Genomic DNA, 21,603 nt, shown 5'->3' with positions numbered 1-21,603 from the left:
AATGGTAGAGTTGAAATGGACCCCGAAGTCATCTCTTCCAACCCCCCTCAGAAATGGTTCTGAATATTTAGTATTCTCAAACTATAAGCTGGCCCTCCTGGACATGAACGGCTATAAGAGGCTATAAGAGGCTTGCTGGAGCAACAAATTTCTGGTTCTCAGGTCAATCTTGACAGCTATATTAATATGAACATGCAGAACTTTATAAACAATATTCAGGTGTCTTGCCTCTATATTGCTTGCTTGATCTGCATGCACAGCAGGGCTTACTAATGTGGTACTCTGGGTACCAGTGAGCCTGTCAGTACCTCCTATGGAACCTGCTAAAGGTCTCAGTATACGGGATATCCCCTCAAAAATCTATTATGCACAAGTGATTGCTTGCTCTTTCTCCTCAGTTTAGTTTGCATTGGTTCGGTGTCTCATACATCAAACATCTCCCCTCTAACATGCCCACCTTTCATTAGATACCAGGATTGGACATCCACTCTCCCCCCAGTTCTGAACAGAGAAGAGGGGAAAGAACTGCACTCTCTGAGCAAGTGCAGTGGTGGCTGATGTAGCTGCCTTTTCCCGTTGATGATAGGGCTGAAGTTGTGGTCCTGTCTTTTTTCCTGCTCTTTTAGATGTGGCAACCAGTATTCCACACACATAAAGCAGCTTTTTTTGTATCACACCACCATGACACTTCCCAGCAGCCATTTTGTGACTGGTGCCCATGGCACTTTCTCAAAATTACCATTGGCCCCCAAAGCCTGGCAACCCCTTGATAAACTGGAATCCAGTGAAGTTACATGAGGTTATGTTGAGTTCTCCCTTGCTCAAGGGGGCTAGTGGGAATGGGAGGGGAGGAGGCCTCTCAGTGAGACGTTTTTGAGAGGGGTGAAAAACATTTTGATAGGAAACACCACAGAGTCCTCTGGGTACAACATAGAGCACAGTCTCTAGCAGTGTTTTCAACCTGTGAGTCCCCAGGTGTTGTTGGACTACAACTCCCATCATTCCTAGCCAGCATGACCAGTGGTCAGGGATGATGGGAGTTGTAGTCCAACAACATCTGGGGACCCACAGGTTGAGAACCACTGCTCTAGAGGCTTCTGTGTAGACAAGCAAATGAAGCCGCCATTACATGATTTTTTCTGTCCACAAGCAAAATACTTCACCGTAGCTAAATTCAGAGAGCTGGGTTCAAATACATGGATTTCTCACCCACCCACCCACACTCCTTATAGCGAAATACTGGTTTTAGTAGGCATTATAGCGATTGTAAAGATGCATTAAAATTGTAGCAATTATGAATTGAATGAAATATTAGTATAGTTTTAATTAAGAAACTAAAATCTCTTACCAATTTTCTTTGAGGATTTAAAACCTAAATGTCAAAGAAAAAAGAAACAAAACAGAAAATAACATCCTCACTAACATATTTAATACAGACAAGTGGACAATAAATGGTGTTTCTTCAATACTTTCAGGAAGGACTTTTAAAAATATAATCTGTGGGAAACAGCATGCCGTTTTCTTTCCAATTGCTACCATTTGCTAGTTCCATTGTGATTCATGTGGATTTTGATATCAGTCTTGCAAGCAGAAGATTTCATAATTGCTATAAATGCAGGAATCTATACCCACTGCAGGATTCATATTTTACAGGGGACAGTTTACTCAGGGGACTACTACATAGTTCAATGGATCTTTTCCAGATTAAGTGCTTCGAAGATGGAGGACAAACATTGATCCTAAACATCTGCAATCAGTTAAGAATCTTTAAAACCATATTTAATGCTGTTTGCAATGCAAGCTTTGTAAGTCTACATTAGTGCAAAATATAGTACATTCCACATATATTTTTTTAAGATGGAGCTGCAAGTTTAAGATCAAGCCATTCACTGATAATCAGATAGCAAGAAATTTAAAAAAATGACTGATTTCACACATTAGTTTACAATATAGTATACAACATTCAAAACTCAGGAAGAGCAGTAAGCAAGCAAAAAATAAATCACAAAATGCTGGGAATTAATATCCAGTTCTCATTAACTATAGCTGGTACACTATTAATCACAAAGCCTACAGCTTCAATATGAAAAATGACACTCTTAGGGGGTGCTCTTTAGCTTAGGACCTTAGCAAAGACAGAGAAAAAGGAGGGTGACTAAAGAACAAAGAATCATCAGCACTGTGGACCACCACACCTTAACATCCAGTTATGCCTAATTAAGATGATCTGGGGGAATTGAAAGCCACACTGAAAACAAAACAAAAAAGGGCTATTTGCTATGGATACAAATCCAGGTACATGAATACAAACCACTGTACCCCATTTTCTTAATGTACTATGAAAACAAGCCAATGATTGCAACGATTCAAGAGACTGAACAAATATTGAGCTTAGTGATGAATGGATAGCTTTATAGAGCAGAGAAATGTGTATAAACAAAGAGAGGAAACACAGCTAGAGAGAAGAATAGATGCATGGAGGGTTGTTATTTGCAGGGCATTAAAAACAAGAGTGGCTTGCAATACTGCATATTCTGTGGCAACATATCTCCATGGGAGAAATGGCAGTTATACAGTAGATCTCTCATCAGGAAACATTTCTCACCATTTCTCTTTCTTCCCTCCTCTTTTGTCACTTTCTGCTGTGCCATTACTTTCTGTGGAGAGCTTCTGCCTGACTTGGGCTTTCCTGATTCGTTGCTGATGACAGAACCGTTCTCACTAGGCGACCTGCTGCAAGTAACCATAGCAACAAGGAAGATTGTAAGTTTCTCCTGCATATTTCTCATTTCAAGGTTATTGCATTAGCTTGGTTTGCATCGCTGACTTCTCAAGCCTGATTCTTATACAAAAAGAAAGATAAAAATGTTGCAGTAAAGAAACACAATAAAATCAAGGAGGCATCCACAGTACATTTTCTTAACAGCTCAGAATTTAGAAAGATTTCTATGCATTCACAATTGAATGCATCTCCTTTGTAAACTCACAGAGATAAAGGGAAATATTGCAAAGGACAAAAAGTCACTTTCTCCCCAATACAGAGGCCGTTAAAGCATTCTGACTGCACAACTCTTTCTCCTTGCACTCTTTCAGAAAGATGGCTGCACTCTCATTCTGTTCGTCATGTATGGAGTCTGTATGCAGCTGTGTTTATAACTGCATAGTAAAAGAAATTGCTTTGCAATAAAAATTCTTTTATAGGCTCTGTATGAGGAGGAAAAGACCCTTTTTAGCCTCTGCAAGATTGTCTTGTATCACTGGACATTTAAAAAGAAGAGATATTCAATTGTGAATGCATATTCTCAATACAATTTTGCACACTTTCATACACAGAATCAAAGTGCTGTAGAGTTGGAAGGGATCCCAAGGGTCATCTAGTTCACCCCCTGCAATGCAGGAACCACAGCTAAAGACGTGTATGCATATACTGTATGGGTTAGTTTTGTGCACACATGTTTTTGAACAATAAAGCTGACAACAGAATATAGCAACCAACCCCTTATAATCTAACCCACAAGCATCCACAGGAAAAAACAAAAACAAAAAACCCTTCCCCCTTCCTTGTCCACAGAGGCAACACAGTAAACAATAAACACAAAAGAAAAGGAGGGTGGCAATAAGTCACAGCTGGTGTGTCTCTCCCCTTCCTAGTTTTGTAGAAAATTAGACTCCTCAAGTTTTGTAAGGCTGTTAGGGAGAGCTTCAAGTTACCATATCTATGTCTTTTAAGTGTGATGTGAGATGCAGTTCTAAGTGTTTTAGCAAAAGGCTTAGGTGATAAATTATAAGGATGCTATTTTTAAAGGGAAACTTGGTAGTACTATTACAAATGCATTTTGTAATATGAGATAGATTCCCTTAGTAGTATTGATATCAGAAGAAAGGAAGCAAATCAACGACTCCTTTATTGTAATGAGTTCTGGTAATCTACTGTCAAGTCAAGGAGCAATCACTGTCAGAGCATAAGACAAGGGCATTTTCAAATAAATATAAGACAAGTTTATCTTTATAATTACAGAATCTTTGACAGAAAGTAAACAATTTCTACATCTGTTAGGTAGCCTGAAGTCTGTGGTTAGAACTGATGCAGTAATTATCTGCAACACCTCCAAGGCATCATGGGACTGATTCAGCCGCATACCAGAACTTTAGGTCTGCACATTTAAGGAGGATTAAAGTGCTCTGTTGCCCCAGCAGAACTACTTCACTAATTAAAAAAAACCCTGTCTGTTTCAGTTGGAAAGTGACAGGTAAATGCATTGAAAAGGTGTGGATTAATGGCTATCGGGAGGAAATGTAAACACCACACAAACACGCTGTAGTGTAACTGCCCCTCAAAAAATGCAGAATGAATGTGTAATAAAGAGTGGATATAATCTAACCTCTGTGTAAGCTTTGTGCAAGCAAATCAGGATAAATGTTCAATAAGCAGGTTCTCTGGAGGGGCTCCATTTAGCTTAGCAAAACTCTCTCTTAAGATGCTTTTAAGTCTATATTTTCTGCAGTCTCTCCCCCCCCCCTGCCCCACTTTAAGTCCTCACCCTTACTGAAATAAATCAGAAGTTTGAGTAGAGAAACTATCTGGGCATAAAGCAGTAAATAAATTCATAATACTTCTGCACATTCTCTGTATGTTACACTTGCACCTCCTTCCCTTGAAATGCTGAAACTGAGTTTGCAAGATCCTCAGGAAAGGGGCCTATAATTTTGGTGACATTACTATTGTAAATTGCCATGATGAAATAAAAACAAATCAAATCTCTTACATCTCTATTGCGGAAACTATGTTATCTCCAAATATTCATCTTTCTGACAATGCAGAGAAGCCTGAGGTGACTGAAGACAAGTCTGGCATCTGAGGAGGAAAATCCAAAGAATGTCTCCAATGATAAAGGTGGATCTAGGAGAACTCACAAACTGTGGGAGGAATTCAATGTCATGCCAAGGCGATTGTTCCTTCAGGGCAAGTATTTTGGCTTAAAAGTAAGGTTATTCCCCTCCCCTTGCCCACAACGGTGCACTGCTCCAGGGGTTCTTCTGTCCCCTCCCCCCAGAGCCACTCTCAGGAGGCACCAGGGGAAGAGAGGAAGAACGTTGCATTGTGCAAGCAGAAGTCCCTGTACAGGGCTTTTGCTGACAGGACTCACTAGTTGAATCCCAACCTGTGAAGCTGTTCCATTAGAGGATAGAGGAATTCCATGTCCCTGGGCTAATGAACCACATCCATCTTATTTGACTTAAGTTTCAGTTTATCATTTGAACTAAGCAAACAAACAATTGCGAAGAAAAAAATTGAGCAAGGCAGGTAAGTGGTTATATAAAATGGAAGGCCACCTAACAAAATGTAGAAAGTCACTTTTTGTTCACCAATATCCCTCGAACAAGAAGAACTTGCAAAAATATATTTTAATAGTAATATTTTCTGTAGGAAGCCTAGCTAATCAATAAATATAGCAGTCCATCATCCTGGCTCCAATATCTCTACACACACACACACACACACACACACACACACACACACACACACGAAAGACCATTATATAGGCACTGTAATGGTTGTAAATTCCACAGTAGGTTTGAATTAAGACTGACCAGGGTGTTCCTTCTGCTGTTAATACTTACCTCTTTCTTGTGTCATTGGACTTTGCAATTTTAGCAGTGCTTCCATCCTGAATAATTTCCCTCTCCTGAGAGGCAGGAGCATCTCTCACTGGAAGCGGCAGTACTACAGTCTCTTGGGTTACAGGCAAAACCTCATCTTCAGCTCCCTGTTGGCCCAAATGTTGCTTGGCATAGTCAAATCCTTGGACTGGCTGCAGGTACAGAAAACAAAGGAGTTCTGAATCAGATATACATTTAATACATTTTTAATTGTACAATTCAAGATTTAGCCAGAGATGCACATTGTATGTACCTAAGAGTGAAGGGAAAACTACTCATATTTATTAATGCTTTTGTGGAAACACAATTAATCAGAAAGTATCTGCATTCGTTTTTAAGTATTTTACTGTTGAGTCTAAACTACATGCCTTCTTTAGAACTCCTTTTTGTGACTCTGAAAGCATCATCCATGTTTTGGCACTTGTTGCAAACCCATGTGTCTCATCCCAATACTATTCTTCTTGGTGGCATTTCCTTCTTTCTTCTTTGGCTCTGGTGACCCATGTAGTTTTGTTTACAGGCATCCATGACATGGATAATCATGGATGATAAGGTGGCTGCAACAGCCAACAGAATTAAATAGCAGTGTAGGCCAATTAAGCTGTGAGGTCAATGGAGGAAGAACATTGCACCAAGAATTTGCAGCAGCTTAGAGTAAAAAAGGGGGCTTCAAACTACAGAGAAACAATGTTTAGAATGGCCCTATTTTTAAGCAGACAAATGATTTATTGGAATCAAATCCATAAGAGAGAGAGAGCGAATGAATCAGAATATGGGAAAGAAGAAAGAAACAGAAAACAGAAACAGCTTAATGTCTGCTTCACAAGTCATATCAGGTCAACAGGAGTTTTTTATTTAAAAAAAAAAGTCCAATGTTTCTTAGACAGACACAGCAATCCCCCAAAGATATAAGATGGAAATGCAGCGGGAGATACTCTGACCTTGATGAAATCAATGTCTTCTTCAAACACAGTTGCTTATATCACCCAGAACAAAATGGTTTTGAAATATTAAGCTGTACCCTTGTGTTACTCCAAAATATAAAGGAACAAATGTGACATTTAATGGCATGCCAAAACAATAAAGTCATGTTTCAAGCCTTTTGTATTAGCAACTTGCTGGAACATATCCATTTTAAAACTTTACAGATGGGCTGAAATTGTCTACTATGCAGAGCACCACCTGCTTTGTGTAAACATTAGCTCCACTTTTGTAACTTGTGACGATCAATTACATTCAACTGATGCATACAACATTCCACAGGTATACCATCTCTAAACTTACATATGTTGTATTTTATACATACATACATACATACATACATACATACATACATACATACTTGAATTCTGACTGAGTGGGGTCACTTCAAGATACTTTGAAACGACTGAATCAGAGCAGCCATAAATGCTGGAAGAAGAGAATATAGATACTTAGCCTGAGGCCTTATGGCTGCCATGGGTCTGCCCTTCTGCCTTTCTGCTAGGAATAGAGGGCAGCATAGATGGCTCATAGTAGAGACATAAAATGGATTAATTTCAGATTGGTCCAGAATATGGAGGGTTTCAGTCCCATCTGAAATGGCTTCAGGAGGCAGACCTATGACATTAGATATTCAAATCTTATTTCCAATTTTGGACTGTCCTCCATCACCAATGTGAAACCCTATTACAATGTTTCACATAAACCGAGCTAGATGAACATTCCAGTGACACTTCTGTTGTCAGAGCCATTTGAAGGAAAAGCTCCAGTTCCATCTTAGGGGAAATTGTTAAAACACGTAGAGGGCAATGAGGACAACACTTGATGAATCCGTTGTGACATTTTGACTGAAACAATCAATAAGCAGGGCTATTTTAGAGTCAAACCTGTCAAGTGTTTTTTCATTCCTATCACAAATCACAGGTTTCCAATGAACCTGAATATTCTATAAAAACAAAAACAAAAGACCCTGGTTACAGCATGGGCATTCAGGAGGCACATTCAATGGCAAGCCAAAATTCTCCCGGGGGGGGGGGGAGCGATAGATTTTTCTTTCTCAAAATGAAGTAAGACACTGAAAAATAACTACAGGGGAAAGTTTCTCACCTTCTTTCAATTTTTAATGCACAGAACATTTTTTATACAAATTAAAGGTTTTTAAATTCAACTGTCAGAAAGCAATCAATATGTTGCCAACTGTGCAATAAAACCCTTTATCCTTATTTTTTTAGCCTCTCTAATTTTTGCAGTGAAACATGTCTCTCCAGTATTGGTCTCTACAGCCACAGCAGGCGCTGTAACCCTCCAACGGTTTGGCTTCACCCACAAAGGCGCACTCCTCGAGACTGACAGGTGTCAACAATAATGTTAAAAGTAGGTTGCCCCTCCCCCAATGACATAATTGTGTTGAGAATGTCTTCAATTCTAGCTCATAGACTCCTGTTTGCAGAGTGTAGGGATTCTCAACACTAGACATCACGTTGCATATTGAGATTTGCCAGGAGAGAAGGAGTTCCTCACAGGGGAGCTGCTTTCAGTGCCACTATGCATCCTCCATATCATATACTTTCACACTATATTCTGGACTGTGAGGGTTATTATTTTTTAAAATAATAATAGTATAATAATATGACATAAAAGTAAGGGGGGCAAGCTTCTGGCACTAAGAAACTCCTGAATAATAAAGGACTTCACATTAGAGACCTAATTAGGCTGGAGCTTCAATCTACTTCTGTGGTTTACTTGGCAAAACTGTTTATTCCATTCTGGCAACAGCTACGCAGGAATACAGTAATGGGGAGGAAATGTGTGAACTCCAGAAATAAACCACAAAAATAATTTCAGCATTGTAATGTGCCCACCAGTTCGAAATTTCGTATCACAATAGAGAACTGAAGCTGACTGAATACTGTCAGATGAACAGTTCTGTGAACATAAAAGTATGCAAATGCCCTTGCAATGGAACTCTACAGAAATGTACTCATTTAATTACATTAACAGCAACATTTAAGCCAACAGGCACACATTATCTGTCATAAGAGCACAGGGTACATACACCTGACATTCCTTGCCCTTCAGATATAAAATCACTGTCTCTAAAATCATGCCATGAATTAAAATGAACAGAGATTTAACACAGATAGCCTCCACATCAAAACATAAAATAATGTAGCTGAAATCCAACACATTCAATAGTCAACCCTTGCAATGTATTTCAGTTTCTATCAGGCAAAAAATCCTCATAAGTTTAACAAGGACAGCTGCCCTTATTTTGGAGAGCATGCTTATGTGCATTCGTTCACTTCTTGTGCCAAAAACCTCACTTTCCCCACTTTTCTTTTTGGTTGAACTCAGTTGACACAAATGTCTGTAAGTGTAGTACAGACCATCCTTATTGTTAAAGCAATCAAGGATGACAAAAGGATTTAAGAACTCTCAAGATCCTAGACTTGATCTTTTCCGAGTACATTCAATTTGCCCAGCTTCCTTTAAAGAGCTGTCCTTAACAGGACGGCCTGGGTGGCACACCAAATCTCTTCCCTCACCTGCTGCACATTGTAACATTTAATGCCAAAGGATTCATTACCCCTCTATCCTTTCAATAATTCGCTTAGTTCCATTCACAAAGGGAGAGTTCTAAAAGGTGGTCCAGCAGGCAGCCCTTCTGTGCAAAGAGCTGCAGTGCACAGGAGTCTCTTAGCAGCAGCAGGACTGCAGCACTGATTATGCAGTTCCACTCTCCTTGTTCCCCCTTGATATGTGAAATCAAAGCAAGCAGAGCAGAGCAAATAAAATAGAAACACTCCACAAGAATAAAAGCAGCAAGCCAAGAAGGTTCCTTTTCAGAAGGCTTGAAACGTTATATTTTGCAGAGCAAAGGCTCACAAATTACCCTCAGCAGCAGCAGTCCTAATCAATAGATTTTAAATATACAAAGATTATAACGTCATTTCATAAGCATAATTTTAATAAACAAACCACTTCAGCCATATTCACAGAACAGATTTTTCATCCAGAAGGTTTGCAGTGCTCAAGTAGTTTCAGGCATTTTTGCAACTAGAGAAACAACACACAGTCTATTTAAATACACTCAGCACATATTACTGGCAACTATTTGCATTGCCAAGATTTTACGCTTAATAATTTGCTAGCAATTACGATTACTGTTATGCCTGACAGACCAAAACTCCAGGCAGGCTAAAATGAAAACAAAATGTTCTTCTAATTTCATTAATCAAACATTTAACACTAGAGCACATAAATCAAAAACAGGAAGGACCTTTATCCTCTTATCCCTGTGCACAAATGTTCCTTTAATTATACTATCCAAATTTTATATTCATGGTAAGAGCCTTTACTAACCCACAGAATTCCGAACTGTACAGATGCTGGCCAGAGTAATGAAGTAAAGAGCAAACTAGATGTAAGCCAGGATATGTACCCAGAGGATCATCTGCTGTTTTTCAAGAGTAAACTTTAGCTGCAGCGAAGAGGCGATTGTTTGGAGGGGGACCATGGTGCTGAGAGAGGAGAAAAGAAGGTTCCCAAAGCTGAGTCTGAAGACTCCAGATAACATTCAAGGCCATACGAGCACTTCTTGTTGCTGGCAAGACATCTTCAACTTCACCAAGTAAACTCAAACACATTCCAACACTGACTGTGGAATGCTCTCCTTAGAGAGGCTCACTTGGTGCCAACACTGTAGTTTTTCTGTTGCGTTGCCAGGCCTTTTAGGAAAGTGCTTCAGTGTTCCGTAGATTTATGTGTGTGTGCATGTGCATATGTGGGGTTTATACCTTTTGCACTGCTGTTTCATCTGTCATTGTATTTTTATTCCGGCTTTACCGTTCATATTTCATAAGTATGCATTATTTTCTATTTTTATAGGTACTGAGAACTACCCAGAGAATTTCTGTCATTGGACAATTTGGAAATTCAATAAATAGATACATTCAAATAAATAAGTAAACAAACAAACAAACAAACAAACCATAGGCAGATGTTTCATGAAAGCTTATCTGTCATCAATGATCTTCTCAATGGCAAGCCCCCAAGAACCATCCAGGAAACAATAAGCTTTCCTAGAACACAACAACTGCAATCTATTTTCAGACTCAGGTGAGGTAGCACCACTTGAGGCAGAAACTTGCTGCTTCCTATGAACTTTCAACCTCCAGTTTCAGTTCAGCCAAATGGAGGTAAAAAATCTTGAGGATTTCCCTGTTGTTTGCTTCACTATCCTACTTGTGAATCCGTCATACAAAAAAGCACGTAGCTCAGATTTTTGACTCCCATCATATTTCTGGCCTCTTCAAAAGAAAAATAAATAAATTGTGACACCTGGGTGGGCTATCCATTTGTGTTATTTCTGCATTTAAACTATATAAAAGTGATATGATATTATCAAAATCAGGAAAGAGACAAACTATTAATGTATACAGTCCACCCGCAACTTAGGCTCATTTAGCTTGTGTGAATTCAGCTTTATGCACTTGGCTGAAAAAAATAAAAAGGGGAGCAGGCATCCAGCGGGGGATATCAGCAATCCTACTTGCTATTGCACTCACCTTGAGCATGTATTCAAAAGTGCAGTGAGTGTGTGTTTTGACTATGCACCATTTTGGCTTTATGCACTATCCTTGAAACATAGCCAGTGTGTAAGATAAGAGTTGAATGTACTGTTTATTTTTATTTTTTTATTTCATAAAATTTTAATAAGGTTTCTATATTTTTCTTAAATGATTGTCTTGCTTTCCCTTTTAGATGTGACTAGTACCTAGTATCTAGAATAAAAACTTCTACAAAACTTAGAAGTAGTGATTGATATTGATCAGGATATTTTATTCACCACTTTGACCTGGTAGAGCTAGATTGTTTCTTTCTTTCTTTGGCATGCAGGCACAACTGGTGACTATCTATTATCTCATTTGAACCATGCTGTTCTATTATGGTCATGAGGCACTAGTAAGTTAATAGAGTGTTTCAAACACCTGATAATGGCCTTTTTAGACTCCCTGGCAAAAAGAACTGAATAGCAGCAGTTATCAGGAAGCATATTGCTGTGAATCACGTATTCTATTCTGTACTTCCTTATAACCCTCTTCCCAATAATGTCTGCTCAACCTGTATGGTTGAAAAAAGAGGGGTTTTTTAAAGGTTATTCTGAAGACACATTAAGCAGCTAGTACTTCCTCTGTTTCACAGGGACTTACACTATAAAAATTGCTTTGCACTTGGGCGGGAGCCTATAAATGGGAACAGCTTCATTCTGTCTCTGAGCACAGAGTATTTATTGGCTTACTGGTTTAAAATCTGTCCAAAGAGAGCACAATCTTGTTCTTCAAGTACAGAATGATGGAGAATGTAACACTGAAGAAGAAATTCCCATTCCTGAGCCTGGGATGAAAATTACTTACTTTGGCTCTCTGTGGCAGGTTCATCATGGTGTCCCCCTTGAAGTCATTTTTGTTCTTCCTGCACAGAACTGCCGTGATAATGATGATGATGACTGTAACCACAGCAATGGGAGCCAACACTGCAGCAATGATCCATAGGTTGTTGGGTGGGTTTTTCACCACAGCTGTATATAATAAAGAATGAGAGAAAGTAAACTTATAAAGCAATCTTATAATGAGTCAGACCAGCAAGTCCAGTACTGTTTGCTCTTGGCAGGAGCTCTCAGAAAGTCTCACGTAGGCAGATATTTTCCCCAACTATTCAAGCATGTGAATTGTGCTCTACCACAACCTATGGAGGACAACCATTACTATCAGCTATGGTGAAAAAGGGTGCAGAGAGTAACTTGTGCTTATTACGGGAGAAATATCAGAGCAATGTCACTTAGGGGAAAGCTAGAATTCAGTGGTAAATCACATATTCTGCAGGCAAAGGTTTCATTTGGCAAGCCCCTGCCAATCACTTTTGATAATATTGAATTCAATGGACAAATTGTCCAGCTTGGTATAAGTAGCTTCCAATGTCCCACTTCACCCTAGATAATAAGTGGGTTATTTAAGCTGTAGCTCTAATTCTTATCAGTTATGGGAGAGGTTACCTTTCCCACTCCACCATGCACCATACAAGCACTTAAAAACTACTAATTGAATGCCCTGCTTTCTTCCATAACAATCAAGCAATAATATTTATAAATGAATGATTAGTAAAATAACACTTAAGTAACTAGAAGTTGGGAAGAGGTGCAGGTCTATTTCCATCTGGAGCAATACTTAAAATCAATAATGTAATATTAATATTTCCAGAATTAGCCAAAAGATGTCGTAATCACTGTAAATAATTAAGAATTTATATAATATCCAATATTTGAACAGTTTGATGGAAATTGTTTTTTTAATTTTCACTTTATTTGTGAATAATCTGTGTAATTTCAGCCATGACAAAGCTGAATATGAAAAATTAATATTTAAACTTCAATCCACAAGGTATCTGCTCTAGAGAAGAAATGATAAGTGATCTTTTTAACATTCTTTTGCACATTGCCAGAGACTGCACATTAGGCGAATAACCAATTTAATAAATGAAAAATTATAACCAGAAGAGGAGGATGGATTTTAGTATTTGGTTGCCATTTGGAGTCACACATGCATACTTGTCCTTTATGATCAACTATGACAGGTTCTTTTCTCCATATTGTCAATAATAATTATAATAAACCTACTAGTTACATGGGGCTAATGGTCCACTGTGACTACATTCTACAATTATATGATTAGTTTGTGATCAGTCTCTTTATTTCTTTATTAAAGAAAAATCGGTACAATATGTTGTAAGAAAGTATTAGAAAGTATATTAAGAGTAAGGTAATAGTTATAAGTATTTTCAAAATCATAAATGACAACTATATCGGGAAGTGATGGGAAGTCTACATTTAATTTAATTTACTTTGCTATATGTTACTTTATTTTATGTATTATTATTTGATCTTAGGTTAGTTGAAATCTAAGCAGAATTAGAAGTTTAAATTAATATCTTATGGTAAAATAATTTCAGAATATTCTTTTCTTTGTAAGTATGTATGTGAATGTGTGAAGTTAAATCTGTAATGATGTTAATGAATTTCAATAAAGAATTTTTTATGCAAAAGAAATAGTTTGTGATCAGTCAATATATTGAGCTACACTTATATCAGAATGTATACTTGTAGACACTTAAGAGTTGTCAAAGGCTTACGATGAAACTTCAAGTCATTCCTTCTTTGAAGAACGCTTACAAAGATCCATCATCTAAATGACTAACACAAACCCAAAACAAACAACTTGCTTCATTCACTGATTTGAGAAAACTGTTAATTGCAGGAAAAAGCTAAACTCTAACATAAATAATATAGGACTGGTTTGCACATCACACTAAGCAAAACCATGGCTTAGCACAAATGAATGAGCTCCAAAGCAGGAGATTGTGGCTGCTTTGCCCCTCATAGGTTGATTTGCTGCTGTGCTATATTGTCCAAACTCAGGTCATTGTTTAGCTATCTCCAGGCTAACTGCAAGCTGCCAACAAGATTTATCCTATCATTTGTGGATCTTGGTTATTCTGGGAACGCTAAACCATGAGCTCAGGTTTGGCCAACACACAAAGTCAGACCATGACTTAGTCTCAACGCAGAACAACTGTCTCAACAGAACAACTGTCAAGGAGCAAAGTGGCCATAACTTTGTTCTAAGCCAGGGTTTGCCATAATGTGATGTGTGAACCAGGAAAATCATTTTAAATACAGTAGCTAAAATGAAAAGATTTATACAGACTGCTTACAGCACAGGAAGCAACCAGCCCATGCCACTGCTGTTTGATGTCCATTAATTCTAATGGGATGTGTATGAAGCAGCAACAAATGCCCCACTTAAATATTTATGCAAGTATTTAGCATGCTCTGCTTCCTCCAACTGATGCTGGTTATTGGGGGTGGGAATCAGAGAAGAGTTAGAAAGCTGCCGGACTGCGTCCAGATCAAGACTTCCAACCCAGTTCATATTTTACATTCACTATGTAAAGTAAAAAAAAATGACCATGAAGCAGTATCTGGTCAGGGTTGGGATATTACCTCAAATGCCTTTGTAGACTTTCAGAAAACATGGTTTCCTACCAGCCTATAGAGAAACAATTCTAAAGCAGCATGTATCTCTTTTAAGTTCTACATTCTGGCTGCCATGAAAAGCAAAGAAGTGATATTATTTTAAAATCATGCCTTCAGCTCTAGTTCTCTCCTTAACACCGAAGAGTCAGTTAGAGTAGATGATGATCCTAGCTATTATATATATATATATATATATATATATCCCAAGAGAGCTGTGTTATCATTTAAGGTACATATTAATAAAGCACATAAGAAAGTATTCAGAGAAAAACATAGCTAATCAGCATTTACAAGAGTTACTGACCAAAGTAGATAAGCCACCATATGGGGATGCTCCATGTTGATTTTATTATAATAGCCAATCATAATAATTATGATAAACTATCTGAAAGCAAAGCAAAGAATCCTTACGATCAGCTTGTACTTGAACGACATATCCCAGTGTCAAGGCCATCCTCTGTGAATCAACAGTGCTCAAAATTTTGGCAGCTGTAGTGCCCAACAAAGGTTTCCCGTTGTATATAGTATAATAGGTCAATTCAGCAGGCTCCTTAGGACCTGGAATTCGCTGCATTTTTACCATCTTATCAAACAAGAGAGAGAGAGAGAGAAAAAGGGGGGGCGGAGTATAAACTCATGTCTATGACGAAACGGATAATATTAGCATAGAAATAGACTGATAAATTAGATATACGTTTTCAATTGAAACAGCAGTATACATAAATGTTCAAAGAGGGAATGTTTTGAGCAGAAGCATAAAAACCATGTCGATGAGAACCTGTTTATATTCCACAGGTTTGCTCGGTAGCCCAACACTTCTTCCATGTTTCCACCCTCTGGGTGCCTTGCTTCTCCCTCTGGCAAACTCTGCTCAATGACACACTGGGTTCAGGAATACTGCCCCACTGATAATTAACCCAGTAGCAGGAGTGGCAGTCCCATACCATCCACATAAGAGGCAGTGCTGTCACTGCTGGGATGTCGGTTCCACAGCTTTGTCCCCTCCTGCCCAGTGGTGTCTGAAACAGTCACTAAATTGCACTTTGTGGCCTTGAGTACACATACCAAATAGGGAGGCACTCAGCCTAGTTCTCTAGCTTCTTTACACAATCATTGCCAGTACAGAAAATGAAAAGGGGGAAAACCCAAGCCATTGGTTACAATCTGGTAGAGACAATGGGTTGCATCCTACTAAGTACCGTATTTTTTGCACCATAACACTCACTTTTTTCCTCCTAGAAAGTAAGGGGAAATGTCTGTGTGTGTTATGGAGCGAATGCCTGCGGGTGGCGGGGGGGATCTGCTGCAGTCGTGAGCAGAGGATCCATGGTTCCCCTTCCTTTCCTCCTCCGTGGTTACAAAGCATGGATCCACATGGATCCTCAGGATTTTTGCATTGGGCTACTCCAAACTCACTGTCAGATCACATGTCTGTGGCCACAGCATGAACCACAAAAATCATATATCCACTATTTCGTTTAGAATATTTTTTTTCTTGTTTTCCTCCTCTAAAAACTATGTGCGTGTTATGGTCTGGTGCATGTTATAGAGCGAAAAATACGGTAATACTCAGAGAAGGCCCTTGAAACCAGTGGATTAGGATATGAGTAGCTCAGGTGGAAGAGCATCTGCCTATCCTGAGAAAGTCCCAAATTTAACCCCCAACATCTCCAGGGTGTTTTTGGGAGGCACCCCTACCTGAAACCCTGGTCTGGCCACTGCCAATCAGTGTAGACAGTATTGAGCTAGATGGACCAATGGTCTGTGCCAGTGTAAGACCCTATGATCCGACTAGACTTAAATAATTTAAGCCCACTGGTTTTAATGGGTCTGCCTTGAGCATGACTTAAATAGCTACAACCAAATTTAAAGGCCATTTCCATATTCCATATTGTCACATTACAAATCTTCAGTGGATCTGGTGCAGATAAAAGTGTTACCTAATTCAATATCATTCCTGATTAGAAGAGGGGGAAGCTAATAATTATTTGCGAAATTATTTTGTAATTTATACAGAAGTAAGTTAAACATTTGCTTGTTCCAATTTACACATTTCACAGCATCCCTCCAAGTAGCTTCTAGATTATACACAAACATGTTACATACAGATTGTAACAGCAAGTTTAAAACACCAGCAAAGTGGGGGTGGGGAGTTGGGGGGGAGGATGGTCTTAGCACTCACCTGCACAGTATAGCTGCCGACTGTAGTGGCTCTTTTAAATCGTCTTCCTTGTTGATGGGACATCATGAAGAGTGGTGCTAAACGCTGCTCCATTAGTCTTGCAAAACTCTGGTTATTTACCCCCAGCATTGTAATGTCAACTCCCTGTATAACTGTGAAAGTCATGGGGGGGGGGGGAATACTGTAGCAACTGATTAAAGATATAACAACATCTGAGCTGCAGGGACATGTACAGCTATGGAGCTGAGGAAAACAAATTGGGTCACCTAATCCAACCTCCTTTTCAAAGACTGGTTATCCTAAACCTGCAGATTGCCTGTGAAACAGGTTTTTTTCCTGAAAACTGTCAAGCAGGCAAGTTTCATAAGTTCGCCCCATAGGGCAGCTTATTCCATTATTGAGCTGCTCTTACAGATAGAAGTTTTTTTCTCCAAATACTTAACCTAACTTTTCATTCCACAGCACAAACCCCTTTGCTTCTGATCAGCTGGACTCCTCCTGCCTTCTAAACTCCTGTGAATTGTGTAGGTTATTAACACATCCCTGCCTTAAACATTTTCTCGTTAAGCACTGTTCTTCACCAATGATGAAATTAGTTTCCAGAAAGTATGTGCGCATCCACTTATGTGCACGCATGCACACATGCACATTGAGAGGTGTATTGAAGCTATTGCATTACTGTATCCAAAACAGCAAACCTCCAAAGAACAGGACATGTTTGGAAATGAGAGCCCTCACAGACTGCTGCACCTCCTAGATCAGCCTATGCCAACCTGGCACTCCCCAAGATATTTTGGACTGCAACTCCAGCCCCCATCTAGAGGTGGTCAGGTTGGCAATCAATATGAGATAGGAAAAAGAGCAAAAGAATTGGGGCAGAGGAAACTGTCTTTACAAGACAGCTGAGAGGCAAAAATCCACAGAACTGGAAGTTGAATCCTGAAGAGAAGGCAGTTGTGGTACTAGGATTCCAAGTATGTTTGGTCATAAGAGCCATAAGAGCATAGGAAACACTTGGCCCTCATAGAAATGGCCTGAATTCATGCTGGTGCATGGAAAAGAGAAAGTTAACCAGGCTCCATTACAAAGTACAGTGCCTATTTTAATTTGTGGAACCAAGAAATACTCTCTATGGACGTAGTTCTAGCCTAAAGGAATATTTTCCAAGTAGCGCAGGTGCTGCAGAGACAATTTTGATTCCTTTACCGAATAAACCTCAGCATTACTATATAAATAGTGCCAAACAGATGCAAAATAAAGCCCTGTTGCTGCACAATACCTACACAATCTCCGAGTTGTTGTTGTTGTTGGCAGGGTTGCAGTTTTTGGTTCCCCTTGGAGGAGAGATGCCACAATATTTGCTTTAATTACAAATAAAGCAACATAACATGAGACCACCAGCAGGCATTCCTACAAGCTGGCAGCAGACCTGCTCATCAGTGCGTCTTGTGTGTTAACCAGAAGGTTGGTGGTTTGAGCCCACCTAGGGACGGCTGTGGGCAGCATTCCTGCATCACAGGGGGTTGGACAAGGTGACACTGGGGGTCCCTTCTAACTCTACAATTCTATGAGCGCTTCAAACAACACATAGCAACTATAGAAGCTGTGAGTCACTGAAAATTCATTAGCTGGTTTAAAAAAAATCTTTTTCATAATAATAATAATAATAGAATTCAGAGTGGAACATAATTCAGAATAAATCATGGAAAAGACAGTGGATGAATTTTTCCCTTTAAAAAATGCAAGCATTTACCTGTAACAACCCAGTAGTCTCTAGTTGCTTCTGAAGTGTCAAGATTTGGATATTCCAAAGCTTTGAAACAAAAGAAGTAAAGAATTATATACAAAATTTATGTCACATTTCCAAAACTGATTTTTATAACTATAAACAGAAAAGAACATCAATAAACAAAGACTGATTATGTTCCCAGTTCCTACTCACTATGATTAACTGCAACTAGGTTTTGTGTTCCTGAAATTACAGGGCAGGACTTGCAGTGTCACGAGTGTAAGAGCAGTGTGAAGGCAGGCTTCAGCCCTGGCAGCGCTGGTTTTACAAAGCAAGCCCAGGAACTTCTGAATACATATCCATCCCTCTGTTGTTCTGGCTGCACTATTGATCTTTGATCACCAAGGGTTAGACTGATTTACAGTTACTCACACAAGAAGCTTCGGAAGAATGTTTCATGTAACTGCTAACCAGTGAGGGGGTAAGCAAATCAAAGCAGGATCATGAATGATTATTTTCTTCAAATGGTGATTTAACACTCATTTCACAATACACTTTTGTCAGCTTTTTATCTAGGAAGACACAGGATCTTTAAACGGTAAGCCGTGGAAATATAGCTATCAGACAGAATAAATAGCAGCCAGGAGGGTTCAGTTCAGCCTAGAGGCTGAATTACAAGATGCATCCATCCTCAAACTGCTTTTATAGAAGAAAACTTTGCAAGCTCGTCCTGACAGCCTATTGCATATTTCCACTGCAAACATGAGGCAAAGGGAAAAAATGTATATATGACCATCAAGAGTGGTCCTTTTTAAAACTGTTTGCCTTTATGTTTGTGCTCCCTTCTTCATTACCCCAAGTCATCTTTCTGCTTTATTGTGAATTCTTTGGAGAATGGCATTGTGGGCTCCCTTACCCAGTTAGTTGTCTTCTTTATGTAGTGAAACAGCAATGGCCTTCACCTCACAATTCCATCTAGCATCTTCTTATTTTGAGGAGTCATAATCAGAAAAGTGGACCTCTGGTGTACAGTGGATGGCTGTCCACCTGGCATTTTAAGTCACTTATTTTTTTTGCAACATGGCTTTCATATCTTTACCGTCTATGTACTGCACAGGATTTTATTTTGTTGAAAGAAGCACGGTGCAGCATTTTTTTCAGATCCCTACCCTAGGTTTTTAATTCATCTGTTCACTACTTTAAAGAAAATCTTGGCCACAGACACAGTCCACCAAAAAAGTCAGTCATTTAATGAAGAGCTAATATCACAAAATACTCTATATTGGTGGTTCATAACAGTATGAGTAACCAGCTGTTTTCCTTCTGAGGTGCACTTCAACCATGGTTTTTTACTTTTTTTCTGATCTGGGCTTCTTTTAAGAAAGGAAGCATCATAGTCTAGATCGGGGTCGTCAAAGTTTTGTGGCTTGGGCCGGTTCAGTCCCACAGATGCCGCGTTGGGCCACAGTGTGTGTGCTCACATGCACGCACGCGCAAGCGCTATTTCCCGCACTCCTTCTGGTGCGGAGGAGGCATGCACAGCTTCCCATTGGCTGCAGGAGCTTCCTGCAGCCAATGGAAAGCCGGCCAGCATCGTGGAAGGAGGTCCCCACTCGGCTCTGCGCCAGTTTAGCACGGCGCACAGGAGCCAACTGAGTGGGCGGCGAGGGTCCCCGAGCTGGTGGCGGCGGTCCACGGGCTGGTTAAACAACCCCTTAGGTTGCCGACCCCTAGTCTAGATGGATATAGGAGCCACTTGTTACACAGGAGAAATATTTGGAGCAGAAAAGGCTGTGGTGCTTAACTTCCAATGGGAATGTTTTTTTAAGTGTCGACTAGCAAACACCGAAAGAATGCAAATAATTTGATCACCTTGCAGGCTTACCTTCAGCAATGGTCAGAGGTGGGTAGGTGAGATAGAATCCCACCAATTCTGCTGAAAGATGATTGAGAAGGTTGCTTGACACGGTGCCGTTTAAGACTGTGCTTTCATTTTTCACCACATAAAAGAGAGTTACAGCTTGAGAAACATTTGATGTGCTCAGTATCTGAAACAAGACCAAAGTGGAGAAACAGCCGGTAGCTTCATTTTGACATAACTTTTTCTGCATATTATTTCATTAGTGCACATGGCAAAGAAAAATGTTAATCATGCTGTCATTGTTAAACACACATGCTCGTGGGTGTTTTAACTCTTTGGCTAGACTATCCAACTTTGTTACAGAAGCAGCCAAGAGGAAAATAGTATTTCCACTCCAGGACAAAGGAGGGCTAACTCAAATAGCTTTCATTTCAGAAGGTGCTGTTTTACCATTCAGAACCAGCATAATCATACAAATCTGTATTCCATATGTACAACCAGTCCACATGTCTGATAAGGATAGGCATAGGACAAGTATGGGCTGTGCACCATGCTCATTACAGGGTTGTATTGGGGGGAAAGGTACCTTCCTCAACTATAGCTTTGACCTAAAACATCAAACTAGAAGCACTTGCCTATATTCCATGGACAAGAATTAAAGGCACATCTGCATTGCTTCTTGCTTACAGCATGTTTGTTGCATGCTTCTTCCTGTCTTAGAAGCATATTCTATATCTTAATAACAAAGTGCTGATGTGTTTGCAGGTATGCACAGGTTTGGCTGGATTTCCAGAATACAAAGTTCTGCTCCCTTTCAACGTTCTGAACATTCATCGCATTGGGATCCCATCTTTTATTAAAGGGTTGCGCAACTGTGCAAAGTGTAGGTAGAGAAACCCTGAAAAAATTAACCCTTTAAACTGAGTCAAGTTGAGAACAGAGTGGAAGAGGGACAGAGCAGGCGAGGTAAGAAGGACACAAAATGTTCCATGCATGGGTGAGTCACAATATTCCATGTAGGGGACTTTCATCAACACAAATTTGTGGTGCAGTAAGTTGAGGTGGAGAAAACGTGCCTGTCTTCAGACTAGTGCCAT

At 39.5% G+C, this 21,603-nt stretch overlaps 1 protein-coding gene across 4 annotated transcripts in view; it reads right to left on the bottom strand.

Annotated features, from left to right (window-relative positions):
* KIAA1549L (KIAA1549 like) overlaps positions 1–21,603 on the bottom strand; it is a 146,177-nt gene that overhangs the window by 40,875 nt on the left and 83,699 nt on the right. For 3 of the 4 annotated variants that reach the window (XM_053390505.1, XM_053390525.1, XM_053390531.1), the window contains 8 exons: positions 20,531–20,693; positions 18,670–18,729; positions 16,917–17,068; positions 15,146–15,317; positions 12,060–12,223; positions 5,623–5,813; positions 2,606–2,733; positions 1,349–1,372 (listed from right to left, as the gene is read on the bottom strand). In XM_053390505.1, the coding sequence (XP_053246480.1) occupies positions 1,349–1,372; positions 2,606–2,733; positions 5,623–5,813; positions 12,060–12,223; positions 15,146–15,317; positions 16,917–17,068; positions 18,670–18,729; positions 20,531–20,693 (1,054 nt within the window). The remainder of the gene's footprint in view (positions 1–1,348; positions 1,373–2,605; positions 2,734–5,622; positions 5,814–12,059; positions 12,224–15,145; positions 15,318–16,916; positions 17,069–18,669; positions 18,730–20,530; positions 20,694–21,603) is intronic. The other variant, XM_053390515.1, reaches the window with a different exon arrangement.

This window comes from Podarcis raffonei, chromosome 1 (assembly GCF_027172205.1).
Source record: "Podarcis raffonei isolate rPodRaf1 chromosome 1, rPodRaf1.pri, whole genome shotgun sequence".
Classification (NCBI taxonomy): Eukaryota; Metazoa; Chordata; class Lepidosauria; order Squamata; family Lacertidae; genus Podarcis; species Podarcis raffonei.
This window is presented reverse-complemented; position numbering and strand designations above follow the sequence as displayed.